The sequence below is a fragment of the Lucilia cuprina genome, chromosome 4 (assembly GCF_022045245.1).
Source record: "Lucilia cuprina isolate Lc7/37 chromosome 4, ASM2204524v1, whole genome shotgun sequence".
In the NCBI taxonomy this organism is placed as follows: Eukaryota; Metazoa; Arthropoda; class Insecta; order Diptera; family Calliphoridae; genus Lucilia; species Lucilia cuprina.
In genome coordinates, this window is record NC_060952.1 from 69,761,122 (window position 1) to 69,785,368 (window position 24,247).

At 29.1% G+C, this 24,247-nt stretch overlaps 1 protein-coding gene across 5 annotated transcripts in view; it reads left to right on the plus strand.

The window, feature by feature from the left end:
- The window catches only part of LOC111680407, a 170,867-nt gene extending 149,262 nt beyond the window's left edge, over positions 1–21,605 (plus strand). For 4 of the 5 annotated variants that reach the window (XM_046949925.1, XM_046949923.1, XM_046949924.1 and 1 more), the window contains 4 exons: positions 11,893–12,204; positions 12,619–12,917; positions 13,242–13,536; positions 19,122–21,605. In XM_046949925.1, the coding sequence (XP_046805881.1) occupies positions 11,893–12,204; positions 12,619–12,917; positions 13,242–13,536; positions 19,122–19,546 (1,331 nt within the window). In that variant the 3' untranslated portion in view covers positions 19,547–21,605. Of the gene's footprint in view, positions 1–11,892; positions 12,205–12,618; positions 12,918–13,241; positions 13,537–13,597; positions 13,720–19,121 lie in introns of those variants that run through there. The other variant, XM_046949926.1, reaches the window with a different exon arrangement.
- The last annotated feature ends 2,642 nt before the right edge of the window (positions 21,606–24,247 follow it).

Below are 24,247 nucleotides of genomic sequence, written 5' to 3' on the forward strand. Positions count from 1 at the left end.
CATACATTCGTTCCCGCACCAGAACTTAATTTTTGTGGAAAATCACCAGAATCGGTCCACAATTTCATATACCTTCCATACAAAAGTACATATTCCCGGAAATTTGGTTTTTTGTTAATAACTTCCGTCGTAATGTCGATATCTTTACAAAATTTTACAAATTAAAATTTTATGTCAATAGAATTTATTCAAAAGAAACATTTTTTGGATGGGTCCATAATTGTTCATAGCTCCCATACAAGGTCCCAAAAATCACTTAAACGCGCATATCTAATAATAAATTAAGGTCCTCTTCCGAAAATCACTTGAACGCACATAATTCATTTTTTTTATTTTACGAAAATCTCTTAAACGCACATTACTTATTACCAAATTAAGCTATTGATACATAATTTGGCAAAAATATTAGTTTTGTATACTTCTATTTCTCCTATATTAGGTCCAGCCCCTAAAAGCGCTTTAACCGTATTTAAAGAGCATTATCAATTTGTGTTGAACAAAATTTTTGTGTAGAACAAAATTATATATGCATTTGTATTTTGAAAATCTCTAAATCTTTCACACACATATATACATGCAAATTACTAAATTTATAATGTTCAATAAATCTTGGAATCTACACTCATAATATTATGTAGGTAAATACAACTGAAAAGTAATTTAAAACAAATGAAATTTAATTTAAAACAAGTAAGAGTTCTATATCTTATATACCCTTCACCATGATGTGTTTAAAGCCTTTTGTACCTTTTGAAGAACGAAAAAGTCCCCATCTATGGGTCCTCAGTTAATCCGGGCCATACAAACTTAAACCTGAACACACGATCTTAATTAAATGAGAATTTATTGAGAGAGATTTTTGTACTTTTTCGTTTTTTTCCGTTGTACTTTTTGATATTTTTACAATTGAACATATATATTTAAAATGTAGAGACCTTAGTGAATGAGAATTTACTGAAAGTGACTTTTGGTACTTTTTCATTCATTAAAATCATAATTTTTGAACTGTATATAATATTGAACACAGAAACATACAATTTTTGATTAAATGATAATCTATTAGAGGTATTTTATGGTACTTTTTTCAAATAGTACTTTCGAAATTTTCTATAATGTGGAAGTTAAATGAATGAAACTTTAAAATACAAGCTTGTTACTGAATGCGAATTTAATCACGTGATATTGAACGTATATGCATTTAATTTAAGTTAGTATAGCGAAGGACCCAGGTATGCTAGTTAGAATATAAAATAAAATTGTGTTTGTAATGTTCTTAAATTTATTGCATTTGTAGCTGATTTAAGCTATTTAAATATTTAGGGTTTTCTATTCAAAAACATGAGAAAAACATTTCTGTTTTAAAAGGAATGGAGCTCGAGGTAGTTAACCTGACGAAGAATTAGTCTGAGAATCCCATAAAGCCTCTTGGAATAATGGTGGGTATAATCATAAAGATCCAGATAGTTATCCTAATAAAAACAAGATGATGTCTCTTTCGAGTCAATTGACTTATTGTCTTGTCCTTATGACATCACAATTTCCGAGTTAGTTGTCTTCTTCGTATCTGACTCTGTAGAATTAAGAATTCGTCACGGACATGGCTTAATCATCTCCGCTACCTATAAGGATCCAGAATATATATACTTTATAGGGTCGGAAAATTATATTATAGAAATTACAAACGGAAAGACAAACTTATATATACCCTTCTCACGAAGGTGATGGGCATATAATGGGCATATAACTGGTCAGTAAATTTCTTAATCCTTACTAGTATTGTGTTCAGCATGTCGATTTTGATAAGATTCGATATAAATGTTAATTAAACTAAATCTTTTAAAAAAAAATTGTTAATTTTGTATGGAAGTTAGCAATATAATAAAAAATGATATAAAAAGAGCAAACCTAACTTTTTAGGTTTAACATTTCTACCAGAGATAGGGAACGAGATGGGAAAATATTTGCCATTAAAAACGCAATTCGACCAAAAGTTGAGTTCGCACTTTTTGAAAATAGGGTCTCGATATATAAACAGTTAATGAATAACAAGAGAGATATTAGTTAAAAACTAATTTTTTAAACCCCAATATCTCACTTAACGCACACGATATTTTAGGTGACTTTTAATACCTACAGTAACGAGCAAAATATTCATGATAATTTTGAACGTTTTAAAAAATTTTGATTTTTATATGCTTTTATGACACATTTTATACGTTTAGGCGTACTTTCGACCAAGGTCTCAATGGTCCGGTGCGGAATACTAGACCACTCCGCTTGTACTCTCGATAAAAGTTCTTTAAGATTTCTTTTTAACAAAGACCATAAATTTTCAATTGGATTGATTTCCGGGCATTGAGTTGGCCATTGCGCTGAAAGCCAATTTTTTACGATTTTTGCCGTATGCTTCGGATTCCCATACTGTGGAGTATAACCTCTTACTCTGGATATGCACAATCTTCCACAAAATCAGGAATATTGGATTCAAATTCTCAAATAATCCTCCTTTTTCATCATAGCATCTAATTTTACTAAAGAATCGAGATTTTACTTGTTGCTTTTTTAGTCTTTCATAAGAGCGGTACCAGTAATATTCCTTGCCATCAGACTGAAAACGATTAATCTTCGTTTCACCGGACCATATAACCCTTTTCCAGTCATCAACACTCAAATTTTTTGCTTCTTGCTAAATTAAGACGATTCTTCAAATATTTTTTTGATAACGCTGGTGTTTTCTGCTTTACGGCTGATATAAGGCAAATTCTGCCCATTCACATAAGTTCTTATTTATGGCGACAGGAGCCTGTTTTCGGTGTTTTTACCTGTTTAGATGTCAATAAACGCTCCATAGTTCTGGCTTTCCGAAAGCAAGCACGATCTGTTGTGCTCACATTTTTTCTTTTTCACACTGTAGCACTCTTATGTGGAAAATTCCTAACTTCTAACGAGCACAGTAATTATTTTTTTGTCATTTCGACCATTTAGTTTTCCAATAAACTTGATATTTTCTTATTAAAACTAGAAAATTAAAATATTTGCAAAAATTACATATATGACTCAAATATGTTAATTGTTTGTTTTGATGCTTTCTTCTAAGGTATATCAAGTAGCAGTACTCAAATTCATTGTTATTATACCCTTCACCTTCTTGAGAAGGGTATATATATAAGTTTGTCATTCCGTTTGTAATTTCTATAATATAATTTTTCGACCCTATAAAGTATATATATTCTGGATCCTTATAGATAGCGGATTCGATTAAGTCATGTCCGTCTGTCTGTTGAAATTAGTTTTAAGAGGTCCCCAGATATCGGCGAGATCCGAATCTTGAATGATTCAGTTAGACATGCTTTCTAGAAGATCGCTATTTAAAATCTGCAAAATCGGTCTATAAATAACTGAGATATGAGCAAAAATCCGAGACAACCTCTGAAAATTTCATCAAAAAAGACACATTTTTTTCATGCTTTGATAAAAAAGCAACAACAACACTATGAATTGGATAAAGATGTACATGTGCGTGTAGATATGTATTTGGTTTTATTCAGCTATGTATTTTTTTGTATGTTTTCATGCTGTTCTGTTTTCACGAAGGTAAAAAAGCAGTAATATGTTGGTAATACAGCTCTGATATTTGTTTGGGGGTGGTGACTGTGGTATTACAGTACAACGCTACAGTTTATATTTGGTTGTGTGTATGTTATGTGTGACATGTGTGCAGAGATATAAAATAAATAAAAACTGTTTTTTAAAACATACTTGGTGAAGGGTATATAAGATTCGGCACAGCCGAATGTAGAAATAATACTTGTTTTTAAATTTATTTGAGTTGCTAGATTAATTAAATTTAAATGTGAAAATGTGGATACATTGACCTTTTTAATAAATTTGGCTAAAATTAGAAATAAAGTTTCGATAAACCCGAATTTTCTATTGTTTTATTTTATTATTCTTCTATTGCTTATTTTAAAACAAATATCTAATTTTTTTAATATTTTTCTGGATTTTATTGGGTTTTTAACATAAACTTAATTGAAATATATGCAGCCAATTTTCATTTAGCTAAAAATTCCCCAGATTGCTAATTTTTGAATTAATTTTTCTGAGGTAATAGCAATTTCACAAAAAATAAGATCTCTAATATTCTATGATTGCAAGTAAAATTGTCATGCATTTAATGGTAAAATATTTGTAAACTTTATATTTGAAAACATTTCAAAATTTACAATTTTTGTATTGGGAAATAGTAGATGAACAGATGTGCCATGAGTTTTCCTACTTAGTTACAGCTTAATGGACTTATAAGGAATTTTTATTATATGACATAAACAATTATTTTATCGGCTAAAAAGTAATTTTTTAAAAAATCACTTAAAAATAAACTTCATTGAGTTAGCATTTTTCTAAATATAGTTTATTGATATATTCTGGATCTTTATACATATGTATGTAGATATTGAAGTCAATTAAGATATGTCCATCTGCACTTCTGTCTGTCCGTTTGTATGATAAAATAAATATTACTTAATCTCCATATACATTTCTGTGAGATCGATAATTCTATTAGACATACTTTCAAGAAGTGTTTTTTTTTTGTAGAATTAACAAAATATATTAGTAATTAAATAAATATCCTTACCAAAATATTTAACATTATTGTAAAATTATAACATTTTAATAATTCAAAAAATATTCTATTGTTATTTTTAATATGCAAATAAAAAATAAAGCTTTTTGTAAAAATTTTAACAAAATCAATTACTTATTAAATAAAGTCCTTTATTCAATAAATTAAAAACTTTTGTCTTTCTTACCCAATTGGAAATATTTCCAAGAAGTCTCTATAAAGATTTTTAACATATTCATCATTTTTAATATATTCATTCCAATTTAAATAAAGAATAATAAAGAACAACTGTATTTTTTCTGTATATGTATATTTCCAGAGTATTAAATTTCTTTACCGAAAATTTAAATAATGTTTCTGTAATCAGCATATAAAACATCTTTAAACAAGTTGTAGAAACTACATATAATAAAAAGGTCCAATAGTTCCCAATTAGGTCGTTTTCATAAACTTTTATAAAACTATAAATTTAATTATTAAATTCTAAAATATGAAAACAAAAGTTAAATTTTATTCTTTTGTTTTCTTGCATTTTTATCTATATTACTATTTTGTCATTTTCCTGTACCATAAACTTTGAAAATAACATTAATACTTTTCATAAGAGAACAAAAACCTGGTTAAAAATGTTTGAAATTATATTATTCTATGCTATAAATTCTTACACAAAGAATAGAATAAAAATATAAATAAATAAAAAATCATATATATGCATTTATATATGATTTTTTATTTATAGATTAGAGTGCCACACAAAATTATGTTTTCATATAGAATTGTTTGCGTTCATATAGAATTGTTTTGGGCTGTAAGACTATAACTAATAATTTGATATGGTACTCAGAGAATTCACAAATGTTGGTCTGACGAATGTGCTTGCCCGAATTTTCCATATCTTAAACCGACTACAGTAATTTTCTATGTTTATAAGTAAGAAAACAGTCAATGCTCCATTTTCAAGTTATTTTGTCATGATATCTTAAATGGTTTTTACACAAATGTAAAAATCAATGTTGTTTAAACTTTTAATACAGACTAGAATTAAAACCGCTAACTAATTTTTTATTAGAACACACGTCACAAGTAATGTATAAAATAACTAATTACTACAATACTCATTACCAAAATTTGAAAATATTTCACTGGAAATATTGCCCGTATATGGTTATTCAACCACTATATGATAAAAGACCAAGAAAAGAAGACCCGTGTCTTCCGGGTTTTCCCAAAGTTATGCACTTTTTTAGTTATAGGCCCTTAAAGATTTGGGACCTCGGTGTCATTTTTGAAAAAAGTGAGAAAATTCTCAGGCTCACATCTTGCATACCGTTCGGAATTTTGATTTACTACTCTCTGAGGAAATGTTATTGCTTTTATAACAAAGAACCAAAATTGTGAACATATAAGTCAAAAAATTATTTTCGTGATCAGAATCGCAAAATTTTTTTGCATACTTTTGCTTGTTCAGGCTTATAAGTAGCAAACCGTTTAAAATTTAAGAAAACAGAAACAAAAATGTACTTAAAATCTCAATTAACAACTTTCTAGAACATATGAACTTCCTGGTAAGTCGCAAAAGTGACAAGTTTCCTGAAAAAAAATAATTTCTTTTGGTTTTTCTTTACTTCAACATTAAGGCGTCCCGTGGGCCACTTCTTAGGAGGAATACCTCTATAACGATGCGTTCCAATAAGCTAAATACGGGAAAAATAAAAAAACAATTTTTTTAAAAGGACCTCAATTTCCTACCTGGGATTGAAAATCTTGATTTCAGTGCAATATATTCAAACATTTTTTTCTGAAATCATTTGAAATTGGGTATCCAAAATTAAGCAATTTTAAGCGTAATTTTTGTTAGTGTATTTCTGGTCCGCAAAATGACGTTTATTTATAAAGGGCATACAAGTTTCAAAAAAATCTGAAATAGACTACACCAAATGTCATACATATAATTTTCTAAATGAGCTAAAAATTACAACAATTTCGACACCCATTTCGATAAAAAGCAAAAAAATGCCTCTCAAACCCACTAAAAATCATTTTGTGGACCAAAGATATTTTACAATTTTTTTAAATTATTTTTCCCGTAATCAGCTCAAAATTACGGATTTTTCGAGACTAATTTAAAAAAAATCTAAAATGTTTTATTTTTAAAAAAATTAAACTGAGGTCAGGATTTTCAATAAAATTCTGGAAAATTTCTTTTTCGACTTAAATATCATTTCTAAAAAGTTCATATGTTCTAGAAAGTTGTTTATTGGGATCTTAGGTACATTTTTGTAACTAACTGTTTTCTTAAATTTTAAAGGGTTTGCTACTTATAGGTCTGAAAAACGAAAAAATGTAAAACAAATTTAATTTTTGAAAGGTAAATAAAAATTCCGAACGGTTTGCAAGATATGAGCCTGAGAAAATGATACCTTTTTTCAAAAATGACACCGATGATCCAAATCTACACCTTTTACAAAAATTTAATGTGATTTAATTGCCATAACAAAGCCTTTAAGTGGAATTGTACCTTGCCTCAGATATACATACTTAAGCCGTTTATTGTTGAATAAAATTGTGGACATTTAAATGAAATTTTGATGGGGGCTTAACATAGGGGCTAGAGTCATATGAGGACCTATTACTATGGAATTTGTAAGGGTGATCAAGTCTTGTATAGAACTCTTTATGTCGAGATAAGAGAATATTAAACATAAATATGAACTTAAAAGTCCTATTCGTGGGGTTCACTTATACTGGGGCTAGGTGATATAATGGACCGATGATAATCATTTTCAATAGGTTTCGTCTACGGTACCTATTCGTCCCTGGGACAATAGAAGACCTGTAGTTTGATTACAAGATTTACATGGTCGGACGGACGGATATAGCTAAATGATTCTGAGCCGATTGGTATACTGTAAGGTGGGTATAGTACCAGTATTATTGTGCGTTACAAAAATCAGCACAAACCCAATATACCCTCCCCACTAAAGTGGTGTAGGGTATAAAAAGTGCATGACTTTAGACAAAACTGGAAGACACGAGTCTTCTTATTATTGGTCTTTTATCCGTATATGGTTATTTTTTGTCGTGTTGCACTGTGCAAAAGCTAAAAAAATATTTTTTCCTCTTGTAATTTCGGACGGCTTGTCGCACAATTTTTATTCCTTCATACAATACACATACACATATACATCTATCGTTCATTTACTGGCATATATCGCTCCGACTGGCATAATAAAAAAGACGTTCAAGAAACACGGATTTTATATTAATGACATTTTACTATTACTAAAATAACTTTTAAACAAATTATCGGTTTTTAAACATAAAACGTCATAAGTAAGGTAGAGAATTTAATCTTGTCTGAATTTAAATAAAATTTTTAAATTTTCTAATATACATACATACGTATTTACTTGTACTACAAAAAACCCGAATTTCGAGTTACGCCAATATTGTAGTAAATGAGCGATATTATGTATATTTTCTTCCTAATATTTATGAGTGTGTGGTCATATTCCTTTAAAATCGAAAATATTAGTTTTTCCATATTAAATTTTAATAAATTACATACAATAAAAAATTATGTTTTCCTAGCAACCTATTGTGGTTAAAGATTTTAAAAACTTTCGTTACCACAAAATAAAAAAATAATGATAAAATGATTTAAAATGTTTTGTGTATCATAAATTTCTATTTATTTTTTATTTAATAAACATCGTATACTAAAAATTACACATACCCAGCAAAATATGAAATTTTTGGTAATGGTTATTAGTTTTTTCATATATTATTTGGTAATGGGTTCATTATCAACCACATTATTTCAGTTAGCTGAATAGGTTATTACTGGTAAAGAACAAAGCAATTTTGATTTGTAATAGCCCAATCGTCCAAGGCGTACCGTATTTTATACCCTCCACCACCATCAGTGGTGATAGAGGGTATAAGTATATAACTTTGTCATTCCGTGTGTAACACCGAGAAATATTTATCTGAGACCCAACAAAGTATATATATATTCTTGGTCCTTATGAAATTATGAGTCGATTTAGATATGTCCGTCTGTCTGCCGTCTGTCTCACGTTAAAACTAAGCCAAGGACATCAACCAAATTCACCGAAAATAGGTAGGTTTATTTGTAACAAATAAGTAACAAAAATAATTAGTTATTCACCCCAACTGTTATTAGTTTCTAAGCGATTTCATGATTACATTCTAGCTTACTAGGTAAGTATTGAAAGTTTTTGCCGGGTATATAAGAAAACTTACTTATTTCAAAAATGTTTTGTAATATGTTCGAAATTGTATAAAAATTTGAGTATAGTACAAACATATTTTTTTAATAAAAGAAAATGGATTATTTTATGAATTAAATTTTGAAATTGCATACAAATTTTAATTGAAATAAAAAATTTTGAAATAAACAATTTTAAAATAAAAATTGTGACATTTACGAAATACTTTTAATTACTCAAAATTGTTGCTACTTCAAAATTGTTTTTTTCACAGTTGTTATGAAAATGAATAAAACATTTCAGAAGTTTTATAAAAAAATTTTATTTTTTACCAAATTTAAAAAATTGGAAATAATTTGCTTATAAATTGCAATATAAAATGGAAAAAATATGCACCATATTATATTTGTTAGTGAAATGAATTCGTTATCACTAATTAAATCCACTATATTGGGGAGGGTATGATACGTTTGTGCTGATGTTTGTAACTCAAAAAAATATTCGACTATCACCTAAAATTATACCAATCGAGTGAGAATCACTTTCTGAGTCGATTAATCCATGTGAACCTTGTGCGCAAGGTACATTAAAACATATTATTAAATGTTGGACCAAACGTTCACAGAGACAAAGCCTACTAAAAATGTTTGAAATCAGTCAAATGATCTAAACCAACCATAGGCTCTTTTGGCAAATTTTCTACCTTAGTTTTGCATCTTTCGTAATATAGGAACTTTAAAAAATCTTACATTTTTCCAGAACACAGAAAAAATTATCAGTAGTTTATTTTCAATTAACATGTTTTAATTTTCTTTATTTTTTATTTAAACAAATTTTTAATTGTCTTTAATATCTAATTTTTTGAAACTGTTTGAAACTTAAGTATAAAATTTTGATTAAATTTTTAATTAATTCAATTAATTTTTTTAATGATGGAAAAAATTTTCTGGCCTTCTTTTCTATTTTGGATTTATTTTTAATATTTCATTTTGAATTTTTGTGCTAGCAATATTTCTAATTCTTAAATAGTCAATAAAATTTTAGGCATATATTGTTCAAGTTTCTTGACAATTTATGAAACACATTATATGTTAAATTGTGACAATAAAGTGATAATTTTTATAAATGTTGAAGGCATTGTTAAAGGTCTAGTATTCCTTTAACGTTGTTTGTAATCGATTAATAATTTGATTGTTTTAATCACCTTCAGATTGATAGATTTTCTACTATAGTAGTACATATAGGCGAAACTTAATGGCTTTTCAAAGAAAAATTTTTATTCTCTTCACACAGAGATCACATGAGAGAATAAACAAACTTGTGAGAACTAAACGCACTCACTAAACATCAAATTATTATTTTTTTCAATACTGTTCGTTTATTTAAAACCCCGAAAATAATTTATAAATTACAAACGAAAAAAATATATATTTTATTCTTTGACATTTTATTTTAATTAAAATTGAAAAATGAAAAGCTGTACATTTTAGTATTGAAAATTAAAAAAAGTATTTTACATACTTTTTTAATTCAACACAAAAAAAAAATAAAAAAAGACGTGTTTATAATATGTTTTGAGATAAAATATCTTTTAAAAAAAAATGAATAACTAATATTTTCATTCACTGCCATATAAAATTTCATTAATAACACACAAAGAATAACGTCCAAAAAAATACATTTTTTATTTAGTACCTTTTCAACAACTGTGTTTATTTTTGTGCTTCTACTAATACATTCTCACCAGTTAGATCTTTGAAAGGGGACTTAGGTCCTTGACTATTAGTTTCGCCTATATGACTGCCTATATCACTGGCAATAAAAAAACATAAAATATATTTGTTGATCATATTTGTTTTCACCATATCTCCTATCCTCATGGACCGATTTTACTGGAAAAACATATCTAATTGAATTATTTATGATTTGTATTCCCGAGATTAATGGTACCGCCAAAAAATAAAAAAAAAACAGACAAAAAATAAAACAACCGCGAAAAAATAATGACGTAGTTTTTTATGGTCTATTCGACCATATGTACATATATAAAGGCAAAATTTAAAATTTCTGTACCTATATCGTTATTTGAAAATGATTAATGTACATTTAATGAATTTTTGTAAGGGTATTTTATGTGGGAGCTGTAACTCATATGGATCGATCACAGTAACATTTTTGAAGATTAAAACCTAATTTGTGGAAAATTTTTATATAAATATCATTATATTGTATAAAAGTAATATTAGTGCTAATTTTTTATGGATATCAATATTTTGTAATGAATTGTATGGGAGCTATGATGAATTTTGGACCGATCGAAATAATATTTTACCGCAACATTTCTGCTTGGTGCTCCATGAAATATCTTTCAAAATGCTAAAGTTATAAGGGTTTCATTTTGTCAGTTAACCTTTTTACCTTTTCATTCATTTTATCTTAATGAGTGCAAAATTTAAACTCGAATACTCTCAACTCCTGTGTTAAATCAGTACTTAAATATAGTCATAATAAAGACATCATTACAGGGTTTTAGAGGAGTTAATAAAATTAAATCAAATTACAAAGGTAAATATCAGTTTTTTATCTATGGTTTCTTTAAACATTTATAGCATATAATGTATATACTTAAATAACATTATTTACTAATTTTTACATTTAACACACAAAACATTTAAAATCGATTAATTAACAAAGCCATTTTATTGTGGTTATCCAAAATGTCAAAAAATTGCTGAGTTAAGTTTCTGTGTACCACAAGGCTATTTACTACTTAACCTTGTCAACACAATGTTATATACTATGTTAACTTGTTTTTTTTTACTCAAAAATATGTAGAACTAAGTTTTACACACTTGTTGTGTGGAAACTTTTTGGTGGAATTGAGAGGGTGTGGGTGCTTTTGTGAAACGAAATCACATCACACCAGACATAAATCATTTTGCTTTATACAAACATTTATTTTTTCGCTATGTCAGTCAACTATCCAGCCAACCAAGAGATGATGAAAAACATTTCTGCTTTATTTGATTTCAGTACCAAAACAAGTGCTTATGGATCGCTATGAAACAGAGGTTGAAGCTGATGAACCAGAAGACTTCGAGGGTGATGTTAATGATTTGTACGATGATGAATTGTTCTACAAAGAATCTGAAGCAATACCAAAGTTGTATAGCAATACAACAGCGCCCGCTGCTCGCAACAATGCGAACACAACAACAGCTGTTAATGCAACATATAACACTGCCACAAGTGCTAATAGAGCCAATAATGGTTCGTTGGGTTTCGATGGTGATATTGGTAGCGTAAATCCCGTCATGACACATAGCGCCGATATAAGTTTAGAAGGTAATTATAGCAAAAAGGAAACATACACATAAATATGTACATTAGAATACAAAATTAGAAGAAAAGTTTTTGCAAACGAACCGAAGAAAAACATGTTTGTTCACCTCCACCCCAAAACGGTTTATAATAGTGAAAAATAACTGAATAACGATGAAATGGATGAACTTAACAAATGACATTGCAATTAAGTTAAGGATTTATTGCCGCGTTTATACATAGGAGTACATGTTACTCATAGCTACCAATTACCAGTGTTCATTTAGGATTTCCCACAAGAACACATAAACAAAAAAGTTTTGCGGTTTTATTTTAACTGGTATTTTCTTTTATTTTTCTCTTTCTTTCTATTGTCCTTATTTTTTCCAATGTTGTTCACAAAATATTTTTGTGGGCACCGCACCATTGAATGCACAGGCGACCAAGAACGTTTGTTTGTCTATCTTCTGACGGCTGGTTCAGTGGGTGTAATACTTTGTATAGTTGCTGTTGCGGTCAGAGTGGTGCTGTTAAAGCGTCACGAGAGCGCAACTGACACCCATTCAACCTCATCCGGCAAAGGAGGAGTTGGTGGTACTTTAGGCGGTGGTGCAGGAGGCAACGAAGGAGTCGGTGAGACTACAATACCAAATGGCTTTAACGACACAATTTCCGAAGTAGATGCTGACATCGATTTACAAACGCCAATTCCAGTGCCAAGTGTGTCAAAGAACGAGGTAAGTAAATAAACTCAAGTGTCCAAAAAGAACAACGGCTATGACAATTGCAATCTTTGCAAAAACTATTACAGGACAACAACACTTACTTAAATTAATTTTTTAAGGTTTTTTGCTAAATATTTATGATTTAGGTTTTTAATTTTTTTTGTTTTGCCCCCAAACTGCTATGAATTTTTTGGTACAAAAATACATAAATTATACATTTTAATTTGTGTTCATAGACTGTGCGGTTGCCATAAATTAATAAAATGTTTGTGAATATTAATTTAATAACATATTCTTTATCCGTGTTCCTTTTGTTTATTTTATTATTTAATGCAGAATTACATGAGTTATGCACCAACCACGAATCTTTACGGTACATTGGGTCCTTCAAATACACTAATGCCACAAAGTAGTACGGCGGGATCCGTATCATCAAGTCTAATGAGCAATACAACGATTTTGTGTGGTCCAAGACAATCGCCTGATATTTTGGGAATACCATCCCAAGTGTACGCTCCAACAAGTGGTTCAAGTTCGGGGTCACCTGCAATAAGTGGAATTTTAGCACCGGCAATTGTACTTGGTAATGCCGGTGGAGGTTCTATTGTTAGTTCGGGTAGTAATGTTATCGGTAAGATTTTTGATTTTTTTATGCTCATATATATTTACAATGCTTTACTTTTTTAATATAGTGCTCAGTGAGCACTGCTCACCTTTGAATGTGAAGTTCAGGTTATGCGTTTAACCAAAGAATATTTATTACATAGTAATTAATATTATTAAGGGCACTTCACACGATCAAACTTTACCCAAGAATGATAAACTAATGATTACGCCTTGCGCATGATTTACCGTTAGATGACATAGTATTTGCAGGGTTCCAAATATGTTTCATATGTTGAAATAAACTTTTTTGAAAAAAATGTAATGTATGTATAATATAATAGTTGGTAACTCCGCAATTTAATTTACTTTGACAGAAAAAAATATAACATCAGTTCATGGAAAATATAACGAAAATTTTGAACAAATTTACATTAAAGGTTTTCATTTAAAGTTTAAACGCTTAAGTTTTCCATTTGAGCAAGTGGACAAGTTTATTCGACGTGTTTTATGAAAACCTTTTTCAAATTCTGTTCATTTACAATATTTATAAACATTTAAAAACAATAAGGGTTTTCATTTAAACGTTCAAAACCCTCGTAAACTGTGCAACCTGTGCATGTTTCCATTCTAGCAATTGACTTGTATGGAAATTGATTTGCACAACCCGCAATGGTATAGGAAAAAAAGAGGGAAATATTTCGGTAACTTCTAAACGGCTAATCCGATTTTAATGAAATTTGGTATGCACAAAGAGGAGGTGTTGTCGAGTTTAGGTTTTGAATTTGGACCTTAAAGGCCAACCAGGGGCCCGGCAGAGGGGCCCTCAAATTAGGATACCTCGGCTATGTTAAATTTTTAAAACGATCCTATTTCTTCATTTGAGTTCCGATTTAAAAAAAAAAATCGTATATAGAATCTCCTCATCGAGCAATAGTTATTTGATGAAGGTGGTAGCGTCGCACAGTGGTATAGTAAAAAAGAGGGAAATAATTCGGTAACTTCTAAACGGTTAATCCGCTTTTAATGAAATTTGGTATGCACAAAGAAGAGGTGTTGTCGAGTTTAGGTTTTGAATTTGGACCTTATAGGCCAACCAGGTGCCCGGCGGGGGGTCCTCAAATTAGGACGGTTATGTTAAATTTTTAAAACGATCCTATTTCATCATTTGTCAGTAAATTATGTCTTATAGTTTAGGAGACATTCGCATTTGAAAATTAAAATTTTTACCGTCCTTACTTTAGTTTTTTGATAATAGCGGGTCCAAATATTCCCGATTTTCGCTATTTTTCTTTTATTCGCTTAACAATTTTATATATCAAGCAGTGAAAGAATTATGTAAAAATCATGACTGAGTCCAAAGTTATAGACATTTTAATTTAAAAAATTAAAAAAATGCGATTTTTTGCTATTTTTTGGGAAAAAAGTATCTTTTTCTTTTTAAGTTATCTAAAAAGTTTCTAAGAAGATGTATATATAATTTATACTTATTGGAAAGCTGACTTTACACAAAATACGATAAATGAAACAAAATCTAAAAATTTTTGATACCAAGGGGACCAGGTCCATCGAAAAAAACCCTATTTTTTATGGAAAATTCAATTTTGAGCAAAAATTCTCAAATCGCATAGTCGACATCAAATTATAGTGACCAGTTTTATATGACCCAATATGTTCTTAATCATTTTGTAACGGTTTTCGATAACCCCGCCCCTGGTATGGATATAATAGGCAAAAAAAAAAAAAACAAAAAATTCCATTTTTTGGGATTTTTAAAACTTTTTTAGGAATTCTGGGATTTCTAATAAGAAAATCCGAAATTTTTATTTAATTTTGAATTTTAAGTTAAAAAATCTACCTAACTGTAAAATTTCACTAAAAAATATTCACAAATAAAATTTTTATTGCAATTTGAAAAATTTGTATCTTTGCAAAAACTGAATAAAAAACATTTTTTATTTTTTTAAGTATTCCGCGAATTTTTTAATTGTATACAGTTTTATTATATACATACATTATATACAGTTTTTAAAAATAGACAAAATTACCTTTCCATTGATATAAGTGACAAATTAATTAGGGAAGGCTCAACATCTTTCAGAAAATTTACCTAGCACTATTATGTTCATCCATAAGGTTAACTCTTAAATTTGTTACATATATTGATACAAATTGCAATAAAACTTTTCTTATTAGAAATCCCGGAATTCCCAAAAAAGTTTTAAAAAATCCAAAAAAATGGCAAAAAATCGCCTTTTTTTAATTTTTTAAATTAAAATGTCTATAACTTTGGACTCAGTCATGATTTTTACATAATTCACTTTCCGAGGTGTCCTAATTTAAGGACCCCCCGCCGGACCCCAGGTTGGCCTATAAGGTCCAAATTCAAAACCTAAACTCGAAATCACCTCCTCTTTGTGCATACCAAATTTCATTAAAATCGGATTAAACGTTTAGAAGTTATCGAATTATTTCCCTCTTGAATATTCGCATTTTAAACATATTTTGTAAAAATTTTTGTTAAAATAATTTATTATTTTTTGATTTTCTTTGACATTGTATTTAAGTGTTTATAAATATTGTAATTGAACAGAATTTAAACAGGGATTTCATAAAACAAGTCGAATAAACTTGCACAAATGGGAAACTTAAGCGCTTAAATGAAAACCCTTAATGTTAAACGAAATCAAAAAATAATAAATAATTTTTTTTAACAAAACATTTTACAAAATATATTTAATATTTTAATATTCAAGTCAAAAATTCAAAAGTGAATAATAGTGAACGGATTTATTAAATGCACAATAAGTTTGTCAGTCTAAATAGTCGCTTAAACTTATAAGGGTTGTACAAATAAATTTCTATACAAGTCAATTGCGAGAATGAAAACATGCACAGGTTACACAGTTTACGAGGGTTTTGAACGTTTAAATGAATTGTGCTTTTTTTATATATGTATTTTTATTTTACTTTTTAGTATTTAAAATATTGTTAAATATTTTTTAAAAAAGAAAATGAGATAAATAATTTTACGAAAAAATGTTACTATCCAATAATTTTTTAGATACTGTTATATTTTGTATAACAGTATCTATTATTTCGAATTTCTATATTCGGCTGTGCCGAATCTTATATATGTTTTAAAAAACAGTTTTTATTTATCAGTTTTTATGTATCTCTGCAAACATGTCACACATAACATACACATAAACAAATATAAAGCAGAAAGAAATATTAACCGTTGTACTTTAATACGTCCTTCGAACTGTATTTCCACCCTCAAACAAATATAGCTGTACTACCAACACATTACTGCTTTATCTCCTTGTTCTTGTTATACCCACTTACCTTCGTGAGAACAGAACAGCATCCAAACATACAAAAAAATACACAGCTGAATAAAACCACACACGCACATGTACATCTTTATCCAATTCACAGTGTTGTTGTTGCTTTTTTAACAAAGCATGAAAAAAAATGTGGCTTTTTTTGAAGAAATTTTCAGAGGTTGTCTCGGATTTTTGCTCATATCTCCGTTATTTATAGACCGATTTTGCTGATTTTAAATAGCGATCTTCTCGAAAGCATGTCTAACTGAATTATTGAAAATTCGGATCTCGCCTCTAAAAACTGATTTCAACAGACAGACAGACGGACATGGTTTAATCGACTCCGCTATCTATAAGGATCCAGGATATATGTATGTACTTTATAGGGTCGGAAAATTATATTATAGAAATTACAAACGGAATGACAAACTTATATGTACCCTTCTCACGAAGGTGAAGGGTATAAAAAGAGAATAAAAGTTGTATGATTTATATTTTTTGTGTTTACACGATTGGTATAAAACAATAACTAAGCAAGATGGAAATAGCTTTTTCACTTTTTTTGTATGTGTTTACATAAAAATACACCCCTGATCTAATACGACTGTAAAATTGTCCATCCATAGTTTCTATCAATTGCGTTAAGCCGAACCCATCCGTCCTCTTCTACACATAATGCCAACGATGAAAAAACGTTTTAAATTATTTCATTAATCACAGTATTATCGGTACAATAAGATATAAAACGGATAAAAATTACAAAAGTAATATATATTTTAGTGTCACAAACTTTATTAAGGATTATTTAAACAAATTTTGAAAAATATTTTAAAAATACCATATATCGTTATATGAAATCCATTCCGGGTAAATAAACCAAAATTTTTCAACATATTCTCATTTTAAGCTTATTTCTTATTGACAAATTATTATTTGAAAAAAACTGCAGTTTTTGTTTTATGAAACTTACGCCCATTAAAATTAAAAAAATTCACGTGAAATTTTTAAAAACTTCATACAAAAAATTGTAGTGAACATTTTATGAAAAAATGTTGCTAAATTAGTACTCTGTTTGTATTGTTGAACATGTGAAATGTTTCTAACAACATTTCAGTAACATTTTGCATGAAATTATATAGACTCTAGTTCATACCGGCGTATAGAGAGGCGGATAAATAAATCACCACTACATACACACTATTGGTATTTTTTCAATGAAATTGCACTAAAAAATATTTGGCTATTTTCACTTTTGAAGATTAAATTGCACTACTATAAATTGGGAATATTTATAAACAAATATAATCAATGGACATAAGAATGATCCTTTCTTCACATAGAAAGAACATTTCAAATTAAAAAGTCCAAAAAAAGTATCAAATAAGAAAAATATCTTATTTACTTTCATTGCTATGCATTCTAGAAAATTATTCAAAACTTTTCTACACTGAATCTTGTATATTTAACATAAAAATAATGAGCACAATGCTTCTTATAGTTTTCCCATACCTTCGATGTAAAGTTGAAGGATTTCGGGAAAAAGGCAATGTTTACAATAATTAAGTAAAAATTATATTGTTGTAAAATACACAAAAACGTTAATTTGACCCGAGTTTTAAGGGGTTAATAATTCTTATATTTGGAAATTATTAATAACTCAATTTTTTAACCAATTTAACCAAGGCATTATTCGCTAAAAGTGCAATTTTCTCCCATATACATATCATATATGTAGTAAGATCGAATATGAATGTGAAGTCTCAAATCGAGCTATGAATTATTGATAAATTTAATTTTAACATAGTGACATGATATTTTGGTAGAAAACGATGGGTAAGAGAGGTTTCAGCAGCTAAAAATTTATTTCAAAAGTTTTTACAAATTTTCACTTTGTGTAATTTTTCACAAAACTAGTCTTAAGTATTAAAAAGTCATACAAATGAATCATTTAAGTTCAGTTCGTAAATGACATAATTTAATTAACATATATGATAATTAAGTTAACTTCCACGAATAACTTATAATTTTGCACTTGTTATCGTGTTTTTTAAATGTAAAAACACTTGTAAGTATTTGAAAATTATTTAGAGTGAAAGTTGATTAATTCAATAATTTTCATAGCCACCATTATAAAATAAAAAAAGTGCTCATGAACTTTTTCCCCCCAAAATGTATATAATAATTCTATTTATGCTTTTCAATCTTATTTGTCTATTCAAACAAAGAACAATAAGTTCTCAGTTTTACTTATTTATATTTTATTCATTTCATTGTAACTATGAAGGTACTGTGGTTCCCATCTCTTCGTTGGCACAATACACAACAGCGCCAACTTTTCGCTCTGGCTACATACTGAACAGTGAAAATGTATTACAAAGGCCGCCCAATTTGAGTACACCACCAACATCAATGTCGAACAATGAAACATACCTGTGCCAACAATACCAACAACAACAACAACCAACGATACAAATGCAAACAACTAGCAATAGTGGTTTAACGTCAACGACTGCCACACTCAGACGTATGAAACAGGCAAATTCTGCGGCTGTTTCTACAGCATCGCCTCCACCACCTTCGACTGCTTCACATCACCACCAACAACAGCAACAATCGATGGCAGCAAGTTCAACGTCAACTTATGATGGTCTGGCTCCACGAACTTTATCAACTGGGGTGGCTGTTAACTCGCAATTCTATTACGGATGACAAAATGAGCACAATACAATGTACAGTGCTGCGGCCGCAGTCAAGTCATCATCACCATCTTTAGAACAACAATAACAGCAACAATCCAGTAATTGTACTAGAACTAAAACTTCAGATCCACTTAAAAAATTGGCGTAAACGTTGATAGCGATAATATGCCAATTCAATTGATAATAAAAAGGAGCAAAAATAAAAGAAAAGCAGATGAAAAGAACAAATAAACAAGCAAACTGAAAAGACAAACAAACAATAAAATAAACTGAAGTAAATATTGCCTAAAATGGTAAGCAATTGTTCTGGAATGCTTGTTATTTCAATAAAAGTCGAAAATTGTTGAGCATTGTTAAGCTTTCAAGCATGCAATGAAAAGAAGAAAGGACAATACCTTTACATAAATATGAGATCTATTTCTGTAAAAATAAAAAAATATGTATATTAAACAAAAATACAGAAATTTATCTGGCAATGACATCTTTTCATTGTTGTACAATACAAACAATATTGCTTGGTTAAAAAGGACAACTCCATGCAAATCAACAACATATTGACGGCATTGGTTATTAACATCCAACCAGCCATTGAACCATCTTCAGAAATATTTGTTCTTTGTATTTTATGTATATCTGTAAGTCCTTAAACTTATCGAGATTCAAATGAAATAAATATTCATTGAAATAATATATCGTGCAACAAACAGCCACTACCACCAAAACAACCAACAACTTTAGAGTGAACATTTTGTTTTCTACAATAAAAAATGGACGAGCTTCCGGTAATGTAAATACAAATACATACATACAATTTAGCTAACTTAATATTTACATTTAAGAAAAAAAAACAATAATGTTGTCTATATCTACATACATATACAATACATACAAACGTTTTAAAGCATACATGGACAGAATAATATAATACAATAAATACAATGACATTAGGGTGGCCACAAAATGATGAAGTCCTCTTTTAAAGTTTTTATGTTTTATTTCACATTTCTTATAAAGAAATGTTAGGTCTTCGAAAGGCAATTTCAAAAAAGTATTAACAACCTTTTAAATGCATACAGCACTCTTGTATATACGTATCGTGAGTACTTTTCTATTAGTTAAATACCATTAAAAAAAACTCGTTTATATGTACGTATGTTTCTGTTTTGTTATGAAAGTTTGATAAGAAGGGTACAAAAACTACGGATATGGTTAAACAATATTAAATTTTTTTTGCCACCCTAATATACAGACTTACACATTTGATTTCTAAAAGTTGTTGTAGGTGTGGGTGTATATGTGCGTAATTGTGTGTGGCGAAATGTATGAGTGGGTATGTATTAAAAGTACAATCAACAATTTAGAATCAATAAGAAAAATACATATGTGAGTAGGAAAATAGGTGTGTGTACTACTAAAATCTACAAAAATCCAATTGTTTTAAAAAGTTTCAAAAAATTTAAAAAAAATCATACGATTTTTAATTTTCCATCCGAATTTTTATTTCAGTAAGTTTTATTACATTTTGACATGTCGTTTTACTGAATATTATAGTGTGTAGCCAGCTTAAGCAAATCGACCAAATTGATATGTTTAAAATAATATTGAAAAACTTATATTTTTATAACAAGAATTTATCAGAACAGTTTCATCATTGTCCAATTAGAAATTACTGAATTTCTATTTGGAACACTTTTATTCGTTTACATGTTATTAAAATATAAAAATATTGGCAACTGTTTTATTTTTTGCAAGATTACATACCACTGGAAATGGAATGAACACAGTAATAAGTAGAAGTCTAGGAAAATTTTTTAAATAAATTAATAAACGTTTAGAATAATAAATGACATGAATAAACCCTGCCAACAATTTCTATCCAAATTGTAACCATAACGTTACAGCTTAAAGTTTAAAACAATCCAATATGATATAATCTGAGTGAAAGAAAAGTGACCCCGTTCGGAAGAAACTATTCCGCCTGTTTAATACTTACTTGATGTGTCGATTTCGTTTCAGTTTCAAGTCACTTTTTTATAACATAAAAGTAGTAAATTTTCAGTTTTGCCATATTTATTTATTTTTCCTTTTTATATCCTACACCACTTTAGTGGGGAGGGTATATTGGGTTTGTGCTGATGTTTGTAACGCACAATAATATTGGTCCTATACCCACCTTAAAGTATACCAATCGGCTTAGAATCATTTTCTGAGTCGATTTAGCGATGTCCGTCCGTCTGTCCGTCCATGTAAACCTTGTAATCAAACTACAGGTCGCAATTTTTAAGATAATTCAATGAAATTTGGTACATAATCTTATATTGTCCCAGGGACGAAGCCTATTGAAAATGGTTAAGATCGGTCTATTATTTCACCTAGCCCCCATACAACTGAACCGAATAGGGCTTGTAAACCTTGTAATCAAACTACAGATCGCAATTTTGGAGATAATTCAATTAAATTTGGCACATGATCTTTTATGGTATCGTAGACGAAGCTTATTGAAAATGGTTAACATCGGTCCATTATTTCACCTAGCCCCCATACAACTGAAACCCTCGAATAGGGCTTTTATCAAACTACAGGTCGCAATTTTGAAGATAATTCAATAAAATTTGGCACTCGATCTTCTATTGTACCAGAGACGAAGCCTGTTGCAAATGGTTTACATCGGTCCATTATTTAACCTAGCCCCCATACAACTGAACCCGCGGAATAGGGCATGTAAGTCCATAATTGTGTTTAATACACTCGTATCTGGACAAAAACCTGCCAAACCATGTTTTATACTAGCCTTGATGACTTAGAAACGATAAAGTTTAATAATTGCTTAAATTTTATATTTAACCTTAAATATATTTTTTTACAGACATCGAATATGTGAAATAACATATTTACTCTCCCTTGGAATAAGCCGTGGCGTGGCGTGAGGGCTTAAGTACTTCTTAACTTTTAAAATATTTAATTAAAAACATAGAAGGAAACTAATTATTCCGCGAAATACACTGTGGTGTAGGGTATTATATGGTCGGGCTTGACCGAATTTAACATTCTTACTTGTTTAATATTGTTTTACACTCACTAATCATCCACTTATGCTTATTATATATAAAAATATGTTTTTGATATATTCAATTTTAAATTAACACAAATAATTACAAAATTTAAGGAAGTGGACCTTATAGAGCGCTCTGAACAATTATGGACTGTCCCCAACTCATGTTAGTTTTTAAAGCGATATTTCTTTTTTCCAATAAAATATGTGCGTTTAAGTAATTTTTGGTTTATATTTTCGTATTACACCAACTCACAAAAAATGGTGCTTGACTTACCTCCATTTAAAATATTCGCTGATATGTAATATGATGTTACCTTAAATGTTTTCGGTTAAGTGTTGTCGATTCTTGAGCTGGACAGTTGTTAAGAAAATATACGATTTTTTATATTAAATTCAATACTTTACCCAGCTTCAAATAATCTTTGTTATGTTGTAAAATGGTTCCCAAAATATTTCTAGTCTATCGGTGGCCCTTCGTGAGCTGGACAGCTTACAAAAAATTTCCTTTTAGTTATTTTTTTTAATTTCATCATTGGATGCGGCTTTATAATATTGGATATTTTGTTTCAAAACAAAAAAAATAAAAAAATAATTCCACATACCTTTTTTTTAATTTGGTCCATCTCACGAACGGTCATCGCTAGACTTAAAATATTTTAAGAATCAGCATAAAAAAGCAAGGTAAGTTTTGAGAGGGGTAACAAAAAAACGTTTTTGCTTTCAATACAGAGTTAGTCGGTCTAATGTATATACGAGATATACATTTTTATGTCGAATATTTTCCCATATCAATATTTCTTAAATAGTAATGTGCATTTAAGTGATTTTCGGAAGTTGACCTTATATGGAAGCTACGACCAATTATGAACCGATATAGATCTACCTTTATAATATTTTTTATGTTCACATTATATACATATATGATAAAATTTTCGGGTAATACCGATATTTTTGACGTTAATAACGATAAATTCATTTCCGGGAACAAGTACATTTGTATTGGGGCTATGGTAAATTTTAAATCGATTGCATTTATTTTTAAAATAAGTAATCCTTGTATAATAAATAACAGAGTCCGACCGAACTCCAAATTCCGTTCGGTACCGAACACCGAACCCGAACTTCGGTACCGAACTTTGTTCGGTTTTCAAAGTTCGGTGAACACGAACACATTTATGATTAAAAAGTAACAAATTTATAACATTTAAAACCCAAAAAAGAGGGTTTAATTAGCAATTGGGTCAATTATCAACTAATTCCGAATTCCAGAGAGTGATTAATTTATAATAACAAATCGTTTTTGTGAAATGCATATATCTTAATACTTTTATTTTAGGTTTTTAAACTATTTATTGATAATGATATAAATCTTTGTAAGAGCACGCAGAAAAAAAACATGCTTGTGGTTAAAATTATGATTGTAGTCATAAATTTCACTTTGCCGATTTATATGAAATTTTGCTTCATAAAAATTTAAGTATAATTTCATAAAAATACTAGTATTTTTAGTTTGTTATGAACGTTAAAATGTAAACCAATTTTACCCATTTTGAATACAAATCAAAGTGCAACAATAGTTTAGATCCTATCGTTCTATTAAGAGACTGACAGTCTGACTGACTGACAGACATGTCTAGATCGTTTAAGAATAAGAAC